We start from the raw sequence: 19,011 nt of genomic DNA on the forward strand, positions 1-19,011 counted from the left end.
GTCCTTCAGTCAGAGTTTCTACAGGACACATCTGAGCTGAACTCTATGAACCAACTCACATCTGAAACCTTTGCTCCACCAGAGCTGAAGCTCAACCTCCAGCCTTTAGCTGCAGGCTGAACAAACTAGCTACCACGTCAACATCACTGTCCATGAACTGGCCGTCACCATGACGCAACTTTGTCCCTTAGAAGGAGAATGAAGAAGTATTTTTTCAATGATATTTCAACGTTTCTTTCTTTTCATGTGTGGTACTGATCAATTCAGATGATCAATACTCATCAATATTAAGTCTGTAGATGGTGAGTCAGAAGTACTCAGTAACGTCCTCCTGTCTTCACCCATCGCCCATCAGCTCCTTCACCTCCAATTTCTCTCTGGTCCAAAGTCAGATCCTTTCAATAATCACAAACTGATTAACAGACCAATCAGCCTGATTGATCAGCCACCAGAGGAGTCGGATCAGTGGAGCTGCTTCTGTTCCTCATGTCGACTGTTTCAGCTTCAACCTGAGTTCTCCCTGTAGACGAGACAGAAGACAGTGAGACAAAGGCAAACAACCAGAGACAAACAACCAGAGACAAACAAACAACTCTGACCTTTGACCCAGAGAAACACGAATGTCTCTCTCAGAAATTTTCCCTTCTTGTTGTAGACTCTGCAGGTGTAGTCTCCTCTGTCTCTCCTTGTGGGGTGTTTTAGGGTCAGACTGAGGTCTCCAGTCCTCAGCAAGTCTTCATTCATCTCTGTTCGGCCTCTGTAAACCTGGTCCTGTCCTTTAGAACCGTTCTCATACACATGGACCTTCCTGTTGCCTCTGTCCGTCCACTCCACTCTGACGTCTTCAGGCAGACCAGCTGTGGTCTTGAAGGGCAGCTGGACAGACTCCGCCCCCTCCTCCACCTGTTGGACTGAGAGACAACAAACCACATCATGATGTCATCAGACAGCAGCAGCAGGTTTTAATCTCTTTACTGAAGCATCACAGAGCCGTAGAGGAACCTGAAGACAGAACCAGACCAGAGGGACAGTGGACACATGGAGGAAGTCAAACCAGGAGTTGAAGGTGTTGGACATGATCAGAGTTTAGTTTTGTCTCCTCTCAGTCTTTTCTCTGTCATGTTGACATGTGGATGAAAACTGTCCACTGAAGAGAAGAAGACTTCTCCTGTGTCCGTCCTCAGAGTCTCACACTCATGTCCAACCTCAGAACAAAACACTGACACACAAACGTCCATCACATCAAAGTGTTTCAGTCTGTGAATCTGTCAACGCTGCTTTGGATCAATAAAGTTGATCCTGTCAAAGTAAAAGTCTGGGACGGTGCTGCTGATATTGATCAGTATTGATCACTATTGTTCAGGATCAGTGTTTGGTTTGATCAGAGGGACAGATGGACACAGACGAAAGTATTCGTCTAGACCAAAATATTATTGTGAACATTATGAACCCCACCACCACCCGTCCTTGTTGGAGGACGTTGAACAGACAGAATAAAAACAAATACTGTTCTTTCTACTGCACAGAATTCCAAGAACTAAACTTTATCAACCCCTGACTGGGAGATCTAATATGACATAGTAGATCATTATGCTTCTGGCCTGTCTAGCACCTGGTCTCTTTACTACAGTGGGAGCCACATAGAAATTCCCCTGCCATGCTGCTGCCATGCTGTTCCCATGCTGTTCCCATGAGAGTTCCAGCGGAGCTCCAGCAAAGTCCCAGCAACTGGAGTGACCCCCTCCTTTTCCTGGGTGTGACTAGTTTTTACTGGAACTCCACCCATTCAATGAAATACATGACATGACCAGGAGATGGCGCTTCTCTCACAGAACAGTACATATCGCCAGAGGCGGCATTTAAAGTGCCGCCGCTGGTGGTGAGTGGAAATTCACATAATTCATAGAACCACAAGTACATGTTCGATTTAAGAAGTGAAATTATAACAGAACTAGCTACTGGAGATGCGCTGGCCACGGTTTTATCTGGAAATAAATTGTTGTAGCTAATAAACCTACTGTCAAATTTTTTATCACAATTTATTTACTGTGAATCTACATCTAAATAGGAAAAAACTAAGGGAGTGATGAAAGCCTTTTTAAGATTGCAGTTGCAGGTATTCAGTGCATGCCTTCGACCAGGGAATTGGCATTATCATTGATCAATCTTTTGTTTGCACTAATGGGCCACCTATTGGTCACCCATTGTCACACAAATCGCACAGAGCCTGCAATGGAGCTGGCTGTTCAACTTTGAAGGAGGAGCGGGGGAGGGGAGGTTATGTTGGAAGGCTAGCTGGACCAGACTCTCTCCTGAGCAACAACACACCCCAAACCCCTGAACATTCACACCTGCTCCAGAGCATTACCATCTCTAAGCATCCCCCACTGCTTTGACTATGAATTGATTAGAAAATGAGCAGGTATTTCCTTAGAAGGTCCTGCTTTAAACATTTTTATTTTCATGATTATCTTACATTATTATCTATCTTACAAAAAATGTTGTAATTTTGCAACAGTGCTTCATGGCAGAGGTTAGGAAAGGCACATGTGGCAAGGTGAAGAGGGTCCAGGGCGGGCTTCGAACCCCAGACTCTCGGGTAACAGTCATGTGCGCTAACCATTCGGCCAAAGGGACATCCCCTTGGCCAAGTAGCCACGGTGCATGATCAATAGGAGGCATAGTGACAGGACCCTCAACTGTCACACACACACACAAACAGGATTGCAGATGGTCTGAATATGGAGTCAGGGCTGGAATTCAATTTAACTCTGTACTTCCTCTGGATTAAATGTATTAATTAAATGTATTGATTTTTCACTATAATTTACTAGTTATAGGCAGCACTAGCCTATACTGTCAATCCCCCTATAAACCCCATTCCGATTTGATATCACAACTTCACAAAGTTGAAGACACCTGCTGCACCTAGTCTAATCTTTGTATGACTGAATTATTCTGCGTAAGACCCTGACTAATACTCATAGTAATGCTGCATTAGCATCAAAACAAAGTAGGCTAAATAAAAAGTGATCATACATACGTAGTCTAAGAAAAAAAATGGAAAAGTCAGGGGCCCACTTTAGTATTCTTTCAGGGGCCCCAGAATTCCTAGCAACGGCCCTGATTATCTGACTAATTATTTCACTCAGTGGACCGGCGGATCAGCTGGTGTGCAGTGCGCGCTGTATAGCGTACTGTATTCTCTCTCTCTCTCTCTCTCTCTCTCTCTCTCTCTCTCTCTCTCTCTCTCTCTCTCTCTCTCTCTCTCCCCATCGCGCTGTACGTCTTCACAAGACACAGGTCGACGTGTGTGGGGTGAGATGGAAATAAGAGCAGAGCTCGTGACGTGACTTTATCATTAAAAGTGAAAAAAGAGAGAGAGAGCTGTCAACCACTCTAGACGCATCAGGTCAGCATACCGCAGGGGGAGGGATATTAGTATTCTGTGGTGAAAAATACACTCATTCATGAAATTTTATTGAGAATTTGACAGGGGTGCACAGCGCATGTTTACGGTGTCCGGCGACTCTGACCCCTACACCGCAGCAGCCAGCAACAGACTTTTACAAAATAAAAGCATGTGAGCAACATGCATTAATGCGCAATAAAATAAATGGCGGTGTTAATAGTTTAATGAGTTGCCATAACGCAACTTGCACAGCCCTAATAAATACACAAATGTAGCCCGTGGTTCTGAGACGTGACGCGCTGTGGTCACTAGAAATTTATTTATTTATTTGCGGATCGGGAGTGAATGAGCAAGCCAGAGATGCACAGCAGATTTCATGGTTGCCGACTGGCAAAAACTGAAAGAGGGGCTTGTAAATAACTGTTTACATTACAGGTTTCACATAAACAAACAAAAAACATCCAGTAGCCTATGTTACTAAGTCTCAGCTGTGCCATGGCGAGGGCGCACAACGCACATGTGGTTTTAATTTATGAACCTCATAATTATTTCTCTTTCCTCTTGTTTGAATATAAGGGCGGTCACTTAGGACCACACTTTCATTTTACACATACAGTCTCATGCGTGTATATTCACGGACACGTTGGCATGTTGTTTATTTATTGGTTAGGGTTTATTTGCGCACCGTATGCTTCAGTGTTAACATTAAAACCACCACAAGGCAAACATTTACTAGAATGCAAATTCTGTAGACAGGTAAACTGCGAGTGATATACATTTTTATTTGTGCTCTGTCGGTGTTTATTTATCTTTGAAGCTACTTATAGATCGCCTGTTTTGGAGGCAATTATAGCAATTCATCCGAGGGAAAAAAGAAAGGAGGAGGAAAAGTGATTGACAGATTAACTCGGGTCAAAACCACTGCTCCTCCCCGTGGACAAATGAGGCACTGCAGCTGATTTTCACACGGGCTGCAGAGGGGCGTTAACAGTTGTGGCTGCGTTCACTACGTCTTCGAGGTGGCTACATCTGTAAACTTAACCAACTCCTTTCTTCATTGCCTAAAACCCAACCAAAGCACAGAGCAAAGATTTTTTTTTTCTCCCCCGGTCTGCTGTCAGCAGGAGCGGCTGCAGCAGCTCAAGCCGCGTTCAGCCGTGCTCGAGCGGAGCGCGGGAGAGAAACAATGTGTATTTCTTTTACTCTGTGGAGATGTCCCACAGCGGAGTGGGGGAGAAAGAAAGTGGGACAGATGTGCCCAGTCCCTGAGCAGCGCACGTTTCACAGACAAGCCACAACGCAGAGTGTAAACAACGTCAGCTGGTTCAGCAGCACCACGGACAGCTGCGGGGGCGGGGGGGTCGGAACAGCGGTGTTTCGCCCCCGACTCCTGAACGTCACTCACTCATCCGGGCATGCACTGCGGTCTCATGTGGAAACTCAGGTTTTTGATATGATGTTTTTCTTGTTCCCGAATACAAATATGTTTTGAAGTAACAATAAGTTTTGAAGTTACATCTAAGATGGCGGCAGGTAGCAGCAGGGTGGCAGGTACTGCTGTTGCCTCACCTCCCTTTAACTACACTGGGGGACCGCTAGATTATCATAAATGGCATGGAACCTGGGCGCCTTGGCCTCACTACAACAGTATCCGAACCAAAAGGATTTCTCGCCTAATCATCCTGGTGCTGTACCTGTTCTTTCTGCTGGGTGCGCAAATGTGGGGAAGCTGGCGTTCTGCTCGCAAGCGCGAGACCCTGATTGCGAGCTCATCTGGAACACCTGCCGTCGGCCTCCCGCTGGATTCCTGGAGCCAGTATGCCATATTCTCCAAGGTGCTGGATAATGGCCGAGCGCGGTGGGTGCAGCGTGAGCGGCATCGACACTCAACAGTCTCTGCGTCGACAAGGCGAGACCCAGCCGTCATTTTTTGCGTGATCCTGCTTCTATGCGGGGATGTCCATTTAAATCCTGGACCGATGACTCTGGACGCTTGCCAATCAGCTGATCCCGAACTTCCTCAGCCGGCTGTTGCTCTCACCGGCGCAGGACTTTGAGGTAACACTCCAGCAAACATCATGTCTGATTGCAATATTGGTCAAATGCTGACAACTCCAGCCCCGAGCAGATTTATCCCAACTAAATCCACACAAGCCATCTCCTGCCTTAAACAACAGCAGATGAAACTGTTCCAGACTGTCAATCATGCACGCGTGTTGTGGGACACGAAAACGAAAACGAAAGGCATTTTTGGTGGACATTTAAATATACGAAGTATCATCTCAAAGACTGAACAACTTGAACATTTACTGACGGACTCTAATATCGACTACCTATGCCTCACAGAGACTTGGTTAACCCCTAATATCCCCTCATCTGTCCTCACTGTCCCAGGATATAATGTGTACAGACGGGATAGAAGTAAAGGAAAAGGGGGAGGTGTTCTCATATACGTGAAAGACAGTATTCAAAGCCAACAAATCGCTATTCCTGAAAATACCTTGGAATGCGTGGGGGTGAAAATTACTTTATCCCCTCAGATGTCCTTCACTGTTTTTGCAGTTTATCGCCCCCCCCACTGCCACAACTGATTTCTTTGATTGTTTAAATGTCATTCTTAAACAACATGAAAAGACGGAAGTTATCCTTATGGGTGACTTCAATTTAAACTGGCAGGATAAAAAACGTAGAAAGAAACTTAAAGATATAGCCAAAACATTTCAGATGACCCAGATGATATGTAAACCCACTAGAATAACAAAATCTTCTCAAACACTCATAGATTTAATTTTTACAAACAAGCCAGACAGGATTAAAAAGGTGTATAATCTTATTACTGGGTTATCAGATCATAACCTTACTCTGGCTTCTAGAAAGTTGACAAAAGTACGTTATAGAAACGAAAACTCAATGAGGGAAGAATCAAGCATGCCTTTTATCTCCCAAAAAGACATGGCCCTCATTGAAAATGAAATAAAACAATTAAACTGGAATGACACCATTTATGTCAACTGTTAAAGATATTCTTCTGAAATACACAAAAATCAGGGGCAAAAAAACAAATACAAAACGAAATCTACCCTGGTTTAATAGTAATCTCTGGGAGTTAATGAAAAAAAGAGATGCTTCACTCAAAAAGTTCTTGAAATCAAAACTGAGTACTGATCACCTGATTTTTAAAGGTCTCAGAAATAAAGTCACACAACAACTTAGAAAGGCTCGAGCAGGGGTCGCGTTAACCGGATATTTTCCGTCATTGACCGTTTTTTTAAAACGGTGACGGAAAAATTTTGAGGCCATCCGTCATTTTGACAGATTGCAATTCACAGCCATGGCCGTCTGGCCATGTGCATTTGTTTACAATGAAGCCGGCGGATAATCAATAAATGGAGCAGTGGATAACGATATAAAACATATACAATGTCTCAAAGTCACTATGGTGAGAATTAGATTAAAAAAAAAACAAACTCACAGCTGGCTGGTGCGCTCAGTAGAACGCTGTAGTACCTCCTCTAGGCCTGTGTGGAGCGTGTGTGGCGCTGTAGCGCTGCCACACATAAACACCAACAACAGAGAAGAAGACAGAAAGCTTCCCGCAGTATTCAAACTCCAAACATTACAAGTGGATTAAATGTTGATGGGAGTCGTGTCAGTGCAAATATGACGGTCGATAATGATTTAACGGGCGATATTCAGCTGCAGTGTCCGAGGGACCGACAGTAGTCAGCTGTTAAGTCACGTAGCTGTAGCTACACAGCGGTGTGTCTCGGTACAGGTAGAGCGGTGGGGCAGGACATCACCGTTTCACACACTCGCCGCGCACAACTCTTCTAAAGGTAACGTTAAGCCTTCTTTTAATGTATTTTGCCCGCCGTGGCATTGTTTATAACACGTAAAGCTGAGTGGGTTTTGTCCTGTCTGAATTTGTGCTGCATCTGGCTGTGTGGTATTAGCTTCAGTTGTTTCAGTGATGCGCAGTGGCTGCGTGCGTGCGTGCGTAAAAGAGAAATGAGAGGCAGAGAGAGAGAGAGAGAGAGAGAGAGAGAGAGAGAGAGAGAGAGAGAGCTAACGCCGGTGCACTATGCGGTGCCTATGTAAAACGTGCTCCTTTGGTTGTTTTGGTATAACACATGGGTTAGCATGTTGATTGTTGACAGAAAACTGATGTCATCATCAGGTATTTACGTTGTATTTAGATGTTGAGTGGCAGAAAGTGACCCCCGCATTCATACCCCACAGTTAGATGTGCTCTGACGCAGACTCTGCTCCGGAGCATTCTCTGTTCAATTTGTTTGGACTTGATATGAATTAAACATGAATTAAAATTGAATGCTATTGAATATGGCATTATTATCATTTAAAAAAATAAATAAAGTGACCGGTAAAAATAGATTATGACGGAATTTTTATGACCCCGTCAGTCAAAATGACCGGCGACGAAAAAGTCTAGCGCAACCTCTGGGCTCGAGCAAATTTTTTCCTTGATATTATTAGTGATGCAAAAGGAAACTGTAAGAAATTATGGAAGAGTATTGACAAGTTACTTGGAAAGGAAAAATCTACTAATAGAAGTGTTAAGCTTAAGATAAATGGTTGTATCCAGAATGATGACCATGTTGTTGGTAAATGTTTTAATGATTATTTTATAGGTTCAGTACAAGAACTGAGTGGGACCTTTCCAAAAGTCCAACTCCCACAGTCCTTGGCCTGTGATGACTTGGCCTTCAAGCTATCTCCTATTAATGTGGCGAAGGTTGAAAAAATTATCTCAACCCTGGCAAATAGTAAAGCCAAAGATATACATGGTCTTGATACCGTATTTTTAAAACAACATAAGGCCATTATGCCACCTTTAGTTATGATTATAAATAAATCTATCGATGAGAGCATTTTTCCTAGTGTGCTTAAACCTGCCATAGTTACCCCTGTGCACAAATCTGGTGATACACAGGTGGTCAGTAATTACCGACCTATCAGCATACTCTCTCCCATCTCAAAGGTCATTGAAAAGGTCGTAGCAGAGCAACTAGCTGCACATCTGGATTCAAAGTCCTTTTTACATCCAATGCAGTTTGGTTTCAGAAAGAAACATTCCACTGAATCTGCTTGCTGCTACTTCCTTGAGGAGATTAAAACCAGCCTAGATCAGGGAGGAGTGGTGGGAGCAGTCTTCCTTGATCTACGCAAGGCCTTTGATACAGTAAATCACGAGGTGCTGTTACATAAATTAAAAAATTATGAACTTTCTATCAATGTACATAACTGGGTGAAATCTTACCTAAGTGGTCGACACCAGTGTGTACGAGTGAATGGTACACTATCTCCATTTCTAGCATCCACACTGGGAGTCCCACAAGGGTCAATTTTAGGGCCGCTGCTGTTTTGTTTATACATTAATGACTTGCCCTCTGTCTGTCAGGATGTTAACACTATAATGTATGCCGATGACACTGTATTGTATACTCATGGGAAAAATGTAACAGAGGTGGCTGTGAAATTAACAAAGGCAATGAACAAGGTTAGTGATTGGTTATACAACTCATGCCTCACGTTAAATGTGGAAAAAACTGTGACCATGTTCTTTACAAATAGGTGTAAACTTAAAAGTTACCCTGATATTGTAGTAAATGGGCAAAAAATAAAACACGTAGAACAATTTAAATACCTGGGGGTAACGTTGGATCCAACACTTAGTTTTAAAGGGCATGTCAAAAAGCTGAGTAACACGTTGAAATATAATTTAGCTAATTTCAGATACATAAGAAATTCTCTCACCCTTGAGGCATCAAGTACATATTTAAATGCAATGATCAAGCCCCATTTTTTGTACTGTGTTACATCCTGGTCTCAGGCATGTAAAACAGTCACAAAACCACTAGAGTTATTGTACAAAAGTAGTCTTAAGATCCATGCCAAAAAACCACGGCATTACCATCATTGCCATGTACTTGCCAAACATGATATTTTGAGCTTTGAAAACTTGATTACACACTCAAATGTTTGTCTACTTCACAAAATTATTCATAATGCTTATGCCCCCCCTCTGAAAAAGTTTGTGACACTCCGCTCTGAAAGCACAGTACGTCTAACTAGATCTGTTACGAGGGGTGAGTGTAGTATTCCTCAACGTAGAACTCAGTTTGGCAGCTCTTCTTTTTCATGTGTGGCCATGAGTCAGTGGAATGTCCTTCCCACAGAACTTATTCTATGTACAAATCCTCACACATTCTCATGCTTGTCAAAGCGCTGGTTACTAAGTAAGCAAGTTTGCACACATTGTTGAGTATTATGTGAGTGTGTGTATGTGTCTGGCTATGAGTGTGGTTATTAGAGGAGGATGATTGTTATCTGTGTATTGTACGTGTATGTGTTTGAATGTGTGATGAGAGTGAGAGAGAGTGTATGTGCTGTTGGTCTCTATTGTGCACTTTATGATTTGGCGCTCCTGTTTCCCTGCTTTTATTAGTGCATTCTGTCAATTTTTTAAATATTATGGTTATCATGTCTTATTTCAATTAATCTTAATATTGTATCTGTTTAGCACTTTACCTGCCCAGGGACTACAGGCGGAAATTAGCAATTGCTGCTATAACCTGGCTCAAAGCATCTCTTCTTGTTTTACAAGATTAATGTTTTTTTGTGCATTGTCCCTGTTTTAAATAAATAAATTCAATCAATCAAGTATTTGTTCGAAATAAGTATTTGTAAAAAACACGGTATTTGTGCCTTGTATTCGGGTTCGGCTCCACCCCTAGACACCATTTTACCCAGAGTTCAACTCTACTACAGGAAACAGGAAGTTAAAATAAACAAGTGGATGAATGTGTGCAGCTGGTCTCTGTCCTCTCAAGAAATAATGGAAGATTTTCACAATAAAAGCTCTGTAGTGTCACACACACACACACACACACACACACACACACACACACACACACACACACACACACACACACACATCCTACCTTTTACAAGCCACCAGGCGACACCAAGAACAACACTTAGTGGAACCAGGAAACCAAAGAAAACGATGAATTCAGCAGTGACAGAGAACTTTTCTGTGGATGAGATGAACATAAACAACAACATGACCTTTACATGACCTCTGTGACCCTGGTCCAATTTCCAACCAGATCTGACCTCAGACCTGTATGTACAGCTCTGACCTTTGACCTCTGACCTGTATCCTGTACTCAGAGGCGCTACTTGTGAACAGGCAAGGCAGGCAACTGCTTGGGGCCCCGAGCCATTAGGGGGCCCCCGAGGGACGGGGCCCGAGGGCAGTTTTATCGACAGAAATATTTCAAAATGCGCTACCCGCAGTGACCGCACCCCCCTCCCCGTATCGTCGTATAGCGTCGATTTGCAATGACATCGCAGTAGGAAACCCCCCTAACGGGGCCCCATGTCATTCTCCGGACCTGATCCCAGCTAACGTCAACCTGTATGATGCACCTTATCACTGGGAGTTTCTAATGAAGCCGAGGGAAAAAGAAGAGTCCACCTGGGAGCAAGACGTGAAGAAAAGAGAGGCTGAAGTAAAAAAGAATGCAAGACAGTGGTGGTAAGTGGAGCAGAGTGTAACGTGAACAGTAAATAACTGTTGAACAAATGCTAATAGTCTAATGTTAGCTTCAGACCAGTGGTGACCAGTTAGCGAGTGGGACTGCACTGGACTGAGGGACTCGGTGCGTGCGGTTCTGGTGCTCCACTCGGTTACGGTCGTTAAGTGACAAAAAAAAAAAAAGAGCAAGGTTAACTTAACGTTATCTGCTGGCCTCCTTGGCAGCAAGTAACAACACTATTAACTTGCTAGCTAGCAGGGTGACATAGTAAAGCTATGTTACAGTATTGAAGTGAGTAGCCTATTATTATTATAATAATATGAAAGTGTAATATATTGGTGCTATGAAAGCTATGCCCAAGGAAAACATTTAAAAATCACTCTCTTATCTCTCCTCAGGATTATTATTTAGGTTTCTGACAGCAGCAAATCAGAAGGACAAAGTGCCTCCTCCCAGTGCTGACAGTGAAAACTGTAAGTGTATTGCCATAAAGAATCTTTAGAGGGCATGGTATATGTTATCAATTAAAGTAAAACTGTCTTTTGTTTTTTGTCATATCAGTTGAACGTCCACCTCCAGTGAGACAGCAACACCTGCCCATCATGAAGACAACATGTCACCAGCTTACACCATAACTGGACATTTGGAATAAAAAAAGTTTAAATTTCATACATTTTTTGTTGGTGTTCGATTATTTATAAAATTATGGTGATAAACACTGGTTGGAGGGCCCCCTGGGGATTTTTGCTTAGGGCCCCAGCAGACTCTAAAATCGCCTCTGCCTGTACTGTAGGTGTTAGTGTGTGTTTCTGACCTTTGACCTTCAGCTGTATGTCTCTCAGTGTTCGTTTATTTCCAAACGCTGAGATGATGCAGGTGTAGTTTCCGCTGTCAGAGAGGCTGAGGTCACTCAGAGTGAGACTGAGGTCTCCAGTGGTCAGAGCCTCAGTCTTCATGGACGTTCTGTTGCTGTAAACCTGGTTCTGGTCTCTGAGGTCGTCACCCAGCTGGTTTCTCTGGTGGACGGTTGGAGGACGGAGGTCGTGGCGGCTCCACGTCACTGTGGGGTTTCTGGGTAAATGAGAGTCCCCACAGGGCAGCAGGACAGACCACTCACTGTAGACCTCCACAGTGTCTCCATACCAGGACACTGAGGACAGAGACAGGAACACAGATCAGTGATGTCCTCACGTCCACAGAGTGAAGTAGAGACACAGACAGGATTTATTATGAACTGTGGTTATTGGCAGGAGCATCAGCTGATAGAGTCTGATGTCTGTTCACCTTCCTCCAGTCACTCAGTCAGGTCACATCATCTTACTGCAGCAGATCAACACAGAAGATGAAGATAACACCACTGTGAACCTGAGGTCATTTATATTTAAACAGGGCTCTGATACTAAACACTGAATAAACTGAGGTGCAGCTCTCTACAGCTGAACTTCCTGTGTTGCCATGGTGTTTTCTACAGGAGACGTCTGAGGACAAAAGAGGTGATAGTGATTTAAATGTTGCATCACTAACGTGACCATAGACTCTGTGTTTTATAACTAAAGCCAATGCAAAAGTGCCTTAAACCTGTTTTCTCTTAAATGACCATTAGGGGGCGACTCCTTTGGTTCCATGAAGAAGTCAGTTTGTATAGTAGTCTATTAGAAAATCACTCTAACAAATGTTTCCCTATCAGTTCATGGTCTTAGTCACTAGTTTGATGTTTTCCTCAATACAACATAATGTTCATTTGTCAAATTTTGCTCCCATTTAAAACAAACAGATGATAAAGCAGAGTGGGTCTGGGGGCGTGGCTGCTACTTGATTGACAGTGAGAAACTTGTCAATTCTTTCATATGAGCTGATTAATCAGCTGTCTTTTTTTTCCTGCTCCAAACTATCGTTACTACATCAGCCTTTAAAAATCCACTATCAGTCCACCTCCACTGTGAAGTGCACAAGACGTCCTGGACCGAGACCACGAGGACGTCAGTCCAGGACGGAGCAGCTGAGGAGGAGGAGGAAGTGAGGAGCTGCAGCCAATCAGAGTGAAAGAGCAGCTGGAGGTGGAAACCAGAGGAGAAGATGAAGCAGGAGGAGCTTCCTCTCTCTGAAGAAGGTCAGTGTGCTGATGAGCAGAGTCTCTGCTGACACCTGGTGGGTTCACACAGGAGTCTGGTCCTCCACCTGCAGTAGTGTTGGGCGATTTTGACATTCTCAGATCATCCCAATCGCCCTCCCAGGAGATCGCCGATAGACCTATCTATCGCCGGAGTGGGGGGGTCGTTCCACGTGTTCGTTCGACTGGGGGCGGCGGTGGATGAGTTTCGCTTTTACCGTGCCCTGCTGTCATGCTGTATGTGTGAGGGCTAATAATGGAGAAAGAGCGCTATGATCGATGATTCTGTAGAAAACCAGCACGTAATTTGAATGAGATCAATAGTAACGAACGAGAGTTTATATCATATTTTTTCACGCCCTATCACCGTTTAGACAAATCTGAAATGATTGAAGAAACATCACTATTTCTGTGTGTATGTTTTGTGTTGCTATGTGTTGTATTTATTCAGTTTGGGGGAATCACAGTGTCTAGAAAGCATCAGTGGCTGCAGCTGACAGGGACAGCTGACGGCGGTAGCTAAGCTAACAGCGGTAGCTAAGCTAACACCAGGACGTCAGCTGTTAAAACCCTCCCGTTGTCGGACACGACATGAAACTACTCCAGTTAGCTCAGTCATGTTGTAACTCAGATATCCGCTGGAGAAAATATTTTTTCATGGACCGTTTATTAAGTCACTGAGTTATTAAAGTTAAACAGGTAGCTAACCGTTAGCCCGGCTAATCTCTGATAACTATGACTAATTACAAAAATGTGCACACGTAAATAGTAATGTTTGTCCAATCATTGGTTTTATAGACTTTACAATCATCAGATTAGTCTAAACGGCGATGTAGTGACATGAAAAATTAGATAGGCTATATATAGCGAAACTCTCGTCCGTCACTATTGTTCGAATGCTGGTTTTCTACCCGGAAGTAGTTGTAAACAACAAGGCGATTCGTCCTATTGCGTTGCCGAAAGCCGAAAAGTCTATTCATACATCAGTGAACACCTCGTCGGGCTGTGACATACAGTAACAGGGCTGGCTGGCTCCGTCTGATTGGACTTCGCCAGTGCATTTGATTGGTGAAACACTGTCATTTGACAGAGTATCTGTTGGAAGCAGCCAGAGAAGCGGCTTCATTAAAACAAAAACAAACAGATTGCGCATTGGATCAATAAAAAAAAAGTAGCGAGTATGTGTGTGTGTAAAATCGGCAAGAAAACAAAACATCGCCGATCGTCCTTCCAATCGCCGATAGACGATTGGATCGCCAATCCTCACAACCCTAACCTGCAGCTTTACTACTGCTTCATCACTGTGGTCTCCACCACAGGAGCCAGACCAGACACTGGAGAAGCAGAACAATGATCCTGCACAGAACTGAAGTCGCCTCCACATCAGTGAAGGGAGAGAGGGACGGACGGACACAAACACACCTTCTCTGTTCTTAATCCCTTTATAAAGAAAGACACTGGAAACAGCAGCAATAGCAGCAAACAGGAGAACCAGGAGAACCAGGAGAACCAGGAGAACCTTGGCCCGGCCTTGATGATGTCCTGTAGTCGACACAACAACAACATGAGATAGAAATATTAATAACACACACACACACACACACACACGTATATATACTAACCCCCTGTGATCTTCATGTTTTTATGCACTATGGTACCAACAAAAACACCAAAACCCAGGGCAACCAGATTCAGTAGAACAATGGCCCAGACTGGAGGAGGTTCTGTAATTGACACAAACAACAACAGATCAGATGTTAGTGTTGTTGTCAGTCGACAGTGAAGTGACTTGAATGATCCAGAACAAACAGAGACTCAAAGCCTTGGTCACATGTCTCATCACACATTGACAGTTGAAGAGCAGCTACAACAGCACACACACACACACACACACACACACACACACACACACACACACACACACACACACACACACACACACACACACACACACACATTACATACCCAGTGGGTCCACAATCCCTTTATGAAGATAGAAAGTGCCGACAACAACAGAAACTGGAAACAGGAAAACCAGTAGAACCATGGAAACCATATCCAAAACTCGATGACGTCCTGTAGTCAACGCAAACAACAACATCAGATTCAAATATTAATAAACAATGAAACATCAAAACAACATTTCTGATCAATTCACAACAGAGTTAAACTCTGAACTCTGACCTCAGTCTACAGCTCTGACATCACATTGACTTACATTAATTTCCTGGACAATTCAATGTTCCCACAAAATGTGTCACACACACACACACACACACACACACACACACACACACACACACACACACACACACACACACACACACACACACACACACACACACACACACACACACCTCCTTTGTTCCTCTTCCATTTATACATTTTGTAAATCAGCTGAACAGCAACAGTCAGTGAGAGCAGGAGACAACAGACACCACCAACAATGAAGCTCCAGTCCACAGGACGTTCTGTAGTCGACACAAACAACACCATGAGATTAAAATATCACTATGGGAATGGCTAGTGGCTACATCATCACATTCTAAAACATCCCTTCCGTGTCCAATCGCAGGATATTCAGAATAGAAACAATAGGCAGAGCCGGGTCAAAAACACAGCGGGAGCTTTCATTTATGAATAAATAAACATATATATTCATGTATATGAATTGAATGCACAATATAGCATAATTTTTTATTTTTTTTTACTGTAAAAAAAAAAAAAGAGAGAGAGAGAGAGAGAGAAGATGAACATAACGTGGGACGAAAGTAACAAAGCGATTTTCTCCAAGCACACACAAGTCTGATGTCTAACTTTGTCAGCATGTACATCTTGTATGACCTAACAGAACTGCAAAAGATCTTGAGATTATGTCTTACTTTGACCGAGTTACATTCAAGAACCAGCTGTTTTCAATGACTGAAAGTAAATTCACTCGGTGATTTACGTATTTCGATCGATCAGCTGTGTTTACCGTTTCAGGTGTCACAGATGAATTAGTCCTCTAACACAGAGGTTCCCAAACTTTTCCAACTCAGGGCCCACTTGACCATCTAAAAAATGTTTGCGGCCCACCTTCATCCCTACATCGACCAAATGATGTGTTCTCAGAGCTTTTATTTTATTTTTTAATTTAATAATAAAGATTCAGGACTGAACTGAAAGCAGGGGGCATGTAGGAAGCTCCGCAGTCACTACTGTAACACAGCTGATGCTGCCAGTTGGAGGAGCATCCTGACTAAATCCTGAATAACAGAGAAGGCTTTAGTTTGGGAGGATGACATGAGCTCACTTTCATGTTCACTGAGAGGAATGAAGAACATGCCATACGTTAGCAGCAGGGGTTGGACACGATTTGTTACGTCACACTAGCCATTCCCATAAACAATAATGTGAAACATTAAAACACATTTCTGATGAGTCCATGTCCTCTGACCTTTGACCTTCAGTGTAACTTGACTCTGCCTCTCCTCTCCCCCCCTCCCTCTGAGGATGCAGCTGTAGCTGCCACTGTCTCTGGTGGTGGGTCTCCTCAGAGTGAGGCTGAGGTCTCCGGTCCTCAGAGCCTCAGTCCTCATGGACGTCCGTCCTCTGTAGTCCTGGTTCTGGTCTCTGAGTTCGTCTCCGTCCAGCTGAAGCTGGTGGACGGTTGAAGGACGGCTCCACACCACTGAAGGCTCGACCAGGTCAAACGTAGGAAAGTAACAGGGCAGCAGGACAGACTCCTCCCCCTCATATGTCTCCACAGCTGAGGCATGCTGGGAAACTGAGGACACAGACAGAGGTGAGACAGAAACCAGAAGATAATCAGACCCTCTGTGTTTGACCTGGAGCTGCATAGCATTTGGACCATGGAGATTCATTTCTCTCTCTCTCTCTCTGTCTCTCTCTCTCTAACATTCACTCATAATAATAATAATAATAATAAAGCATATGTTAGCCGATGAGAAATTAAAACACACCCGTTTTGTCAAAATTAGCATTTGGACCATGGCGATTCATATTTTCCCCTTAACAGCTGTTTTAGTATGACCACGAGGAGACCCTTGATGTGTGTAGAGATTTTAGAGTCTCTGTACTGTATAACAGTATTGATTTGTGTCTGCAGCGTCTTTCTCTTGTATTGCAATTTGCAGACGGTCCCTGCGCACTCGTCCGGGCTGCCGACTGCGCATAGAGATCAATGTTATCCGTCCAGCTGGGATGACGACTTATTTTTGTAAAAATCAAGTTTTTGGTCCTTGTAGCTCGTATTCTATGTTTTTACGATGGGACAGAGGCATAATTTGTGTTTGAACAACGTTTTGCCTCAGACTTATTGATCCAGGAAGTTCAAATCTGTGAATATTTTTCCACCTTTACCGAACTAATTACAGTATCATCAGGTAACCTAGTCTGTGTATATCATGATGAAGTTTTTCTCACCGTACAGCAGCGTCACAAACACCAGAAACATCTTCATCTTCTCTGAAAACAACAGTCCCGTTAAAGCTGCTGCTTCCTGGACTGAGTGAACCACATCTCTGCAACGACAAATTTTTACTTTCGATTTCAACACATCAAGTGAAGACAGACCAACTTCCTCAGTGTCAGATGACAGAGAGGGTTGCCCGGCAACTAATTCATGTCCCGTTCGGTCAATGAAAAATTATCATCACGTCCCTCTCTACATGATCTCCACCATAAATAATAAATTCAGTGATAAAAAATAATTTAAATTAATCTGCTGAAGATACAGAACAAAAAACAACATGGTACTTTAATGACAAAAAGATTCACAAAGCTGATACCCCCTTAGGGGATCATCCCTATGTTCCCCGGGTCCTATGTGACCAGGGAACACGCGTCTCTCACCTCATCTTCCTGTGTGTGTGTGTGTGTGTGTGTGTGTCTGCATGTGTAGAGGGAAGGAGGGGGGTTGACAGAGGTGAATAGAGGGAGCTGACGGTGTATCATCTTGAAATTTCCGACCAAGTCGCGGACTTTACTTTCACTTTCGCCGGCTTACTACGACGTGTACGAGCTATGATTGGCTGCTCCTCCTGCTCCCTCTACCTGACTGGTGGAGAATCGTCGGTTGCTGTGGATTTTGGCAAATACGATCACAGGTGGTCGGTGGAGCCAGAGAAGTTGGATTTTGTCCTAAATTACCCATTTAATGTCCAACTATCAGAATATAGTGGCAGTTCCAGCAAATTGAATAATTGTTATCAACTGAAGCTTTTTAACATGGGGGTACAGGTTTAAAGCTTTAGTTAGGGCCTTTAATTAAACGTTATAAAGAGGTTTATGTAAATAGTTGTTTAGCCACAGCAAAAGTGTCTCAGGCCTCTGATCATGTTGATGAACCAACAGCTTTATCAGAGCTCAGATGTTTATAATTACAGATCACCTGAGGGTCTGGATTAGTCAGCAATTAAACACCAGTTACACCAGGTAGACTCCACTTCACCCACACAGCTATGGAGCAGCAGACGTTCTCCGATAGCGAAGCCATAGAGTTTCTAAAAGGAGGGAGGAGGGCGGCTGATCTTTTTACAAAAACTGCCTGACAGGAAGTCCCTCTGCTTATTTCTTGACATTTGCAGGCCACATTTCTGTGGGATGTGCTGTGTGGATATTCAATGATGACAGTTGCTGCTGATCTTTGGCCTTTTTCTTTCTCTCTATATTTCCATGGCCTTTACAGATGCATGCTCCTCAGAGGATACAACCGTCCACTCCGTGACCTTTCCAGCACTGAAGCTGCTTGTGAATATATTGAATCAGGCCAAGTTTACACTTAATATTTCTGGAGGTGGAAATGTTTCTCCATTTATGTCAGTCTTACCCCAACATTTATACATTATGAATAGCATCAATGTGTTGACTGAATCTGATTGGCTGTTGTTTTAATAAACCCTTCACTTTATTTTCCCCAAAGT

General features: G+C 43.5%; 3 protein-coding genes across 3 annotated transcripts in view; all 3 read right to left on the reverse strand.

The window, feature by feature from the left end:
- Positions 1 to 342: 342 nt before the first annotated feature.
- The window catches only part of LOC146960696 (uncharacterized), a 35,256-nt gene continuing 16,587 nt past the window's right edge, over positions 343 to 19,011 (reverse strand). Inside the window, exon 8 of the mRNA XM_085772144.1 lies at positions 343 to 520. Coding sequence (XP_085628270.1) covers positions 429 to 520 — 92 coding nt within the window. The 3' untranslated portion in view covers positions 343 to 428. The remainder of the gene's footprint in view (positions 521 to 19,011) is intronic.
- LOC146960697 (uncharacterized) lies at positions 983 to 14,642 on the reverse strand (the record flags this gene model as incomplete). Its single annotated transcript, XM_085772142.1, has 4 exons — positions 983 to 1,002; positions 10,375 to 10,467; positions 11,789 to 12,124; positions 14,507 to 14,642. Coding segments are annotated over 4 exons (585 nt in total), but the record flags the coding sequence as incomplete, so codon positions are not given.
- On the reverse strand, positions 16,235 to 17,595 carry LOC146960698 (V-set domain-containing T-cell activation inhibitor 1-like). Its single transcript, XM_085772143.1, has 3 exons — positions 17,513 to 17,595; positions 16,524 to 16,853; positions 16,235 to 16,332 (listed from the first exon to the last, which is right to left on the reverse strand). The coding sequence occupies exons 1-3, from the start codon at positions 17,547 to 17,549 to the stop codon at positions 16,235 to 16,237; spliced, it is 465 nt and encodes a 154-aa protein (XP_085628269.1). The 5' UTR covers positions 17,550 to 17,595.

The sequence above is a fragment of the Trachurus japonicus genome, unplaced genomic scaffold, assembly GCF_045865225.1.
Source record: "Trachurus japonicus isolate A0001 unplaced genomic scaffold, Traja_1.0 AP030103.1".
NCBI lineage: Eukaryota > Metazoa > Chordata > Actinopteri > Carangiformes > Carangidae > Trachurus > Trachurus japonicus.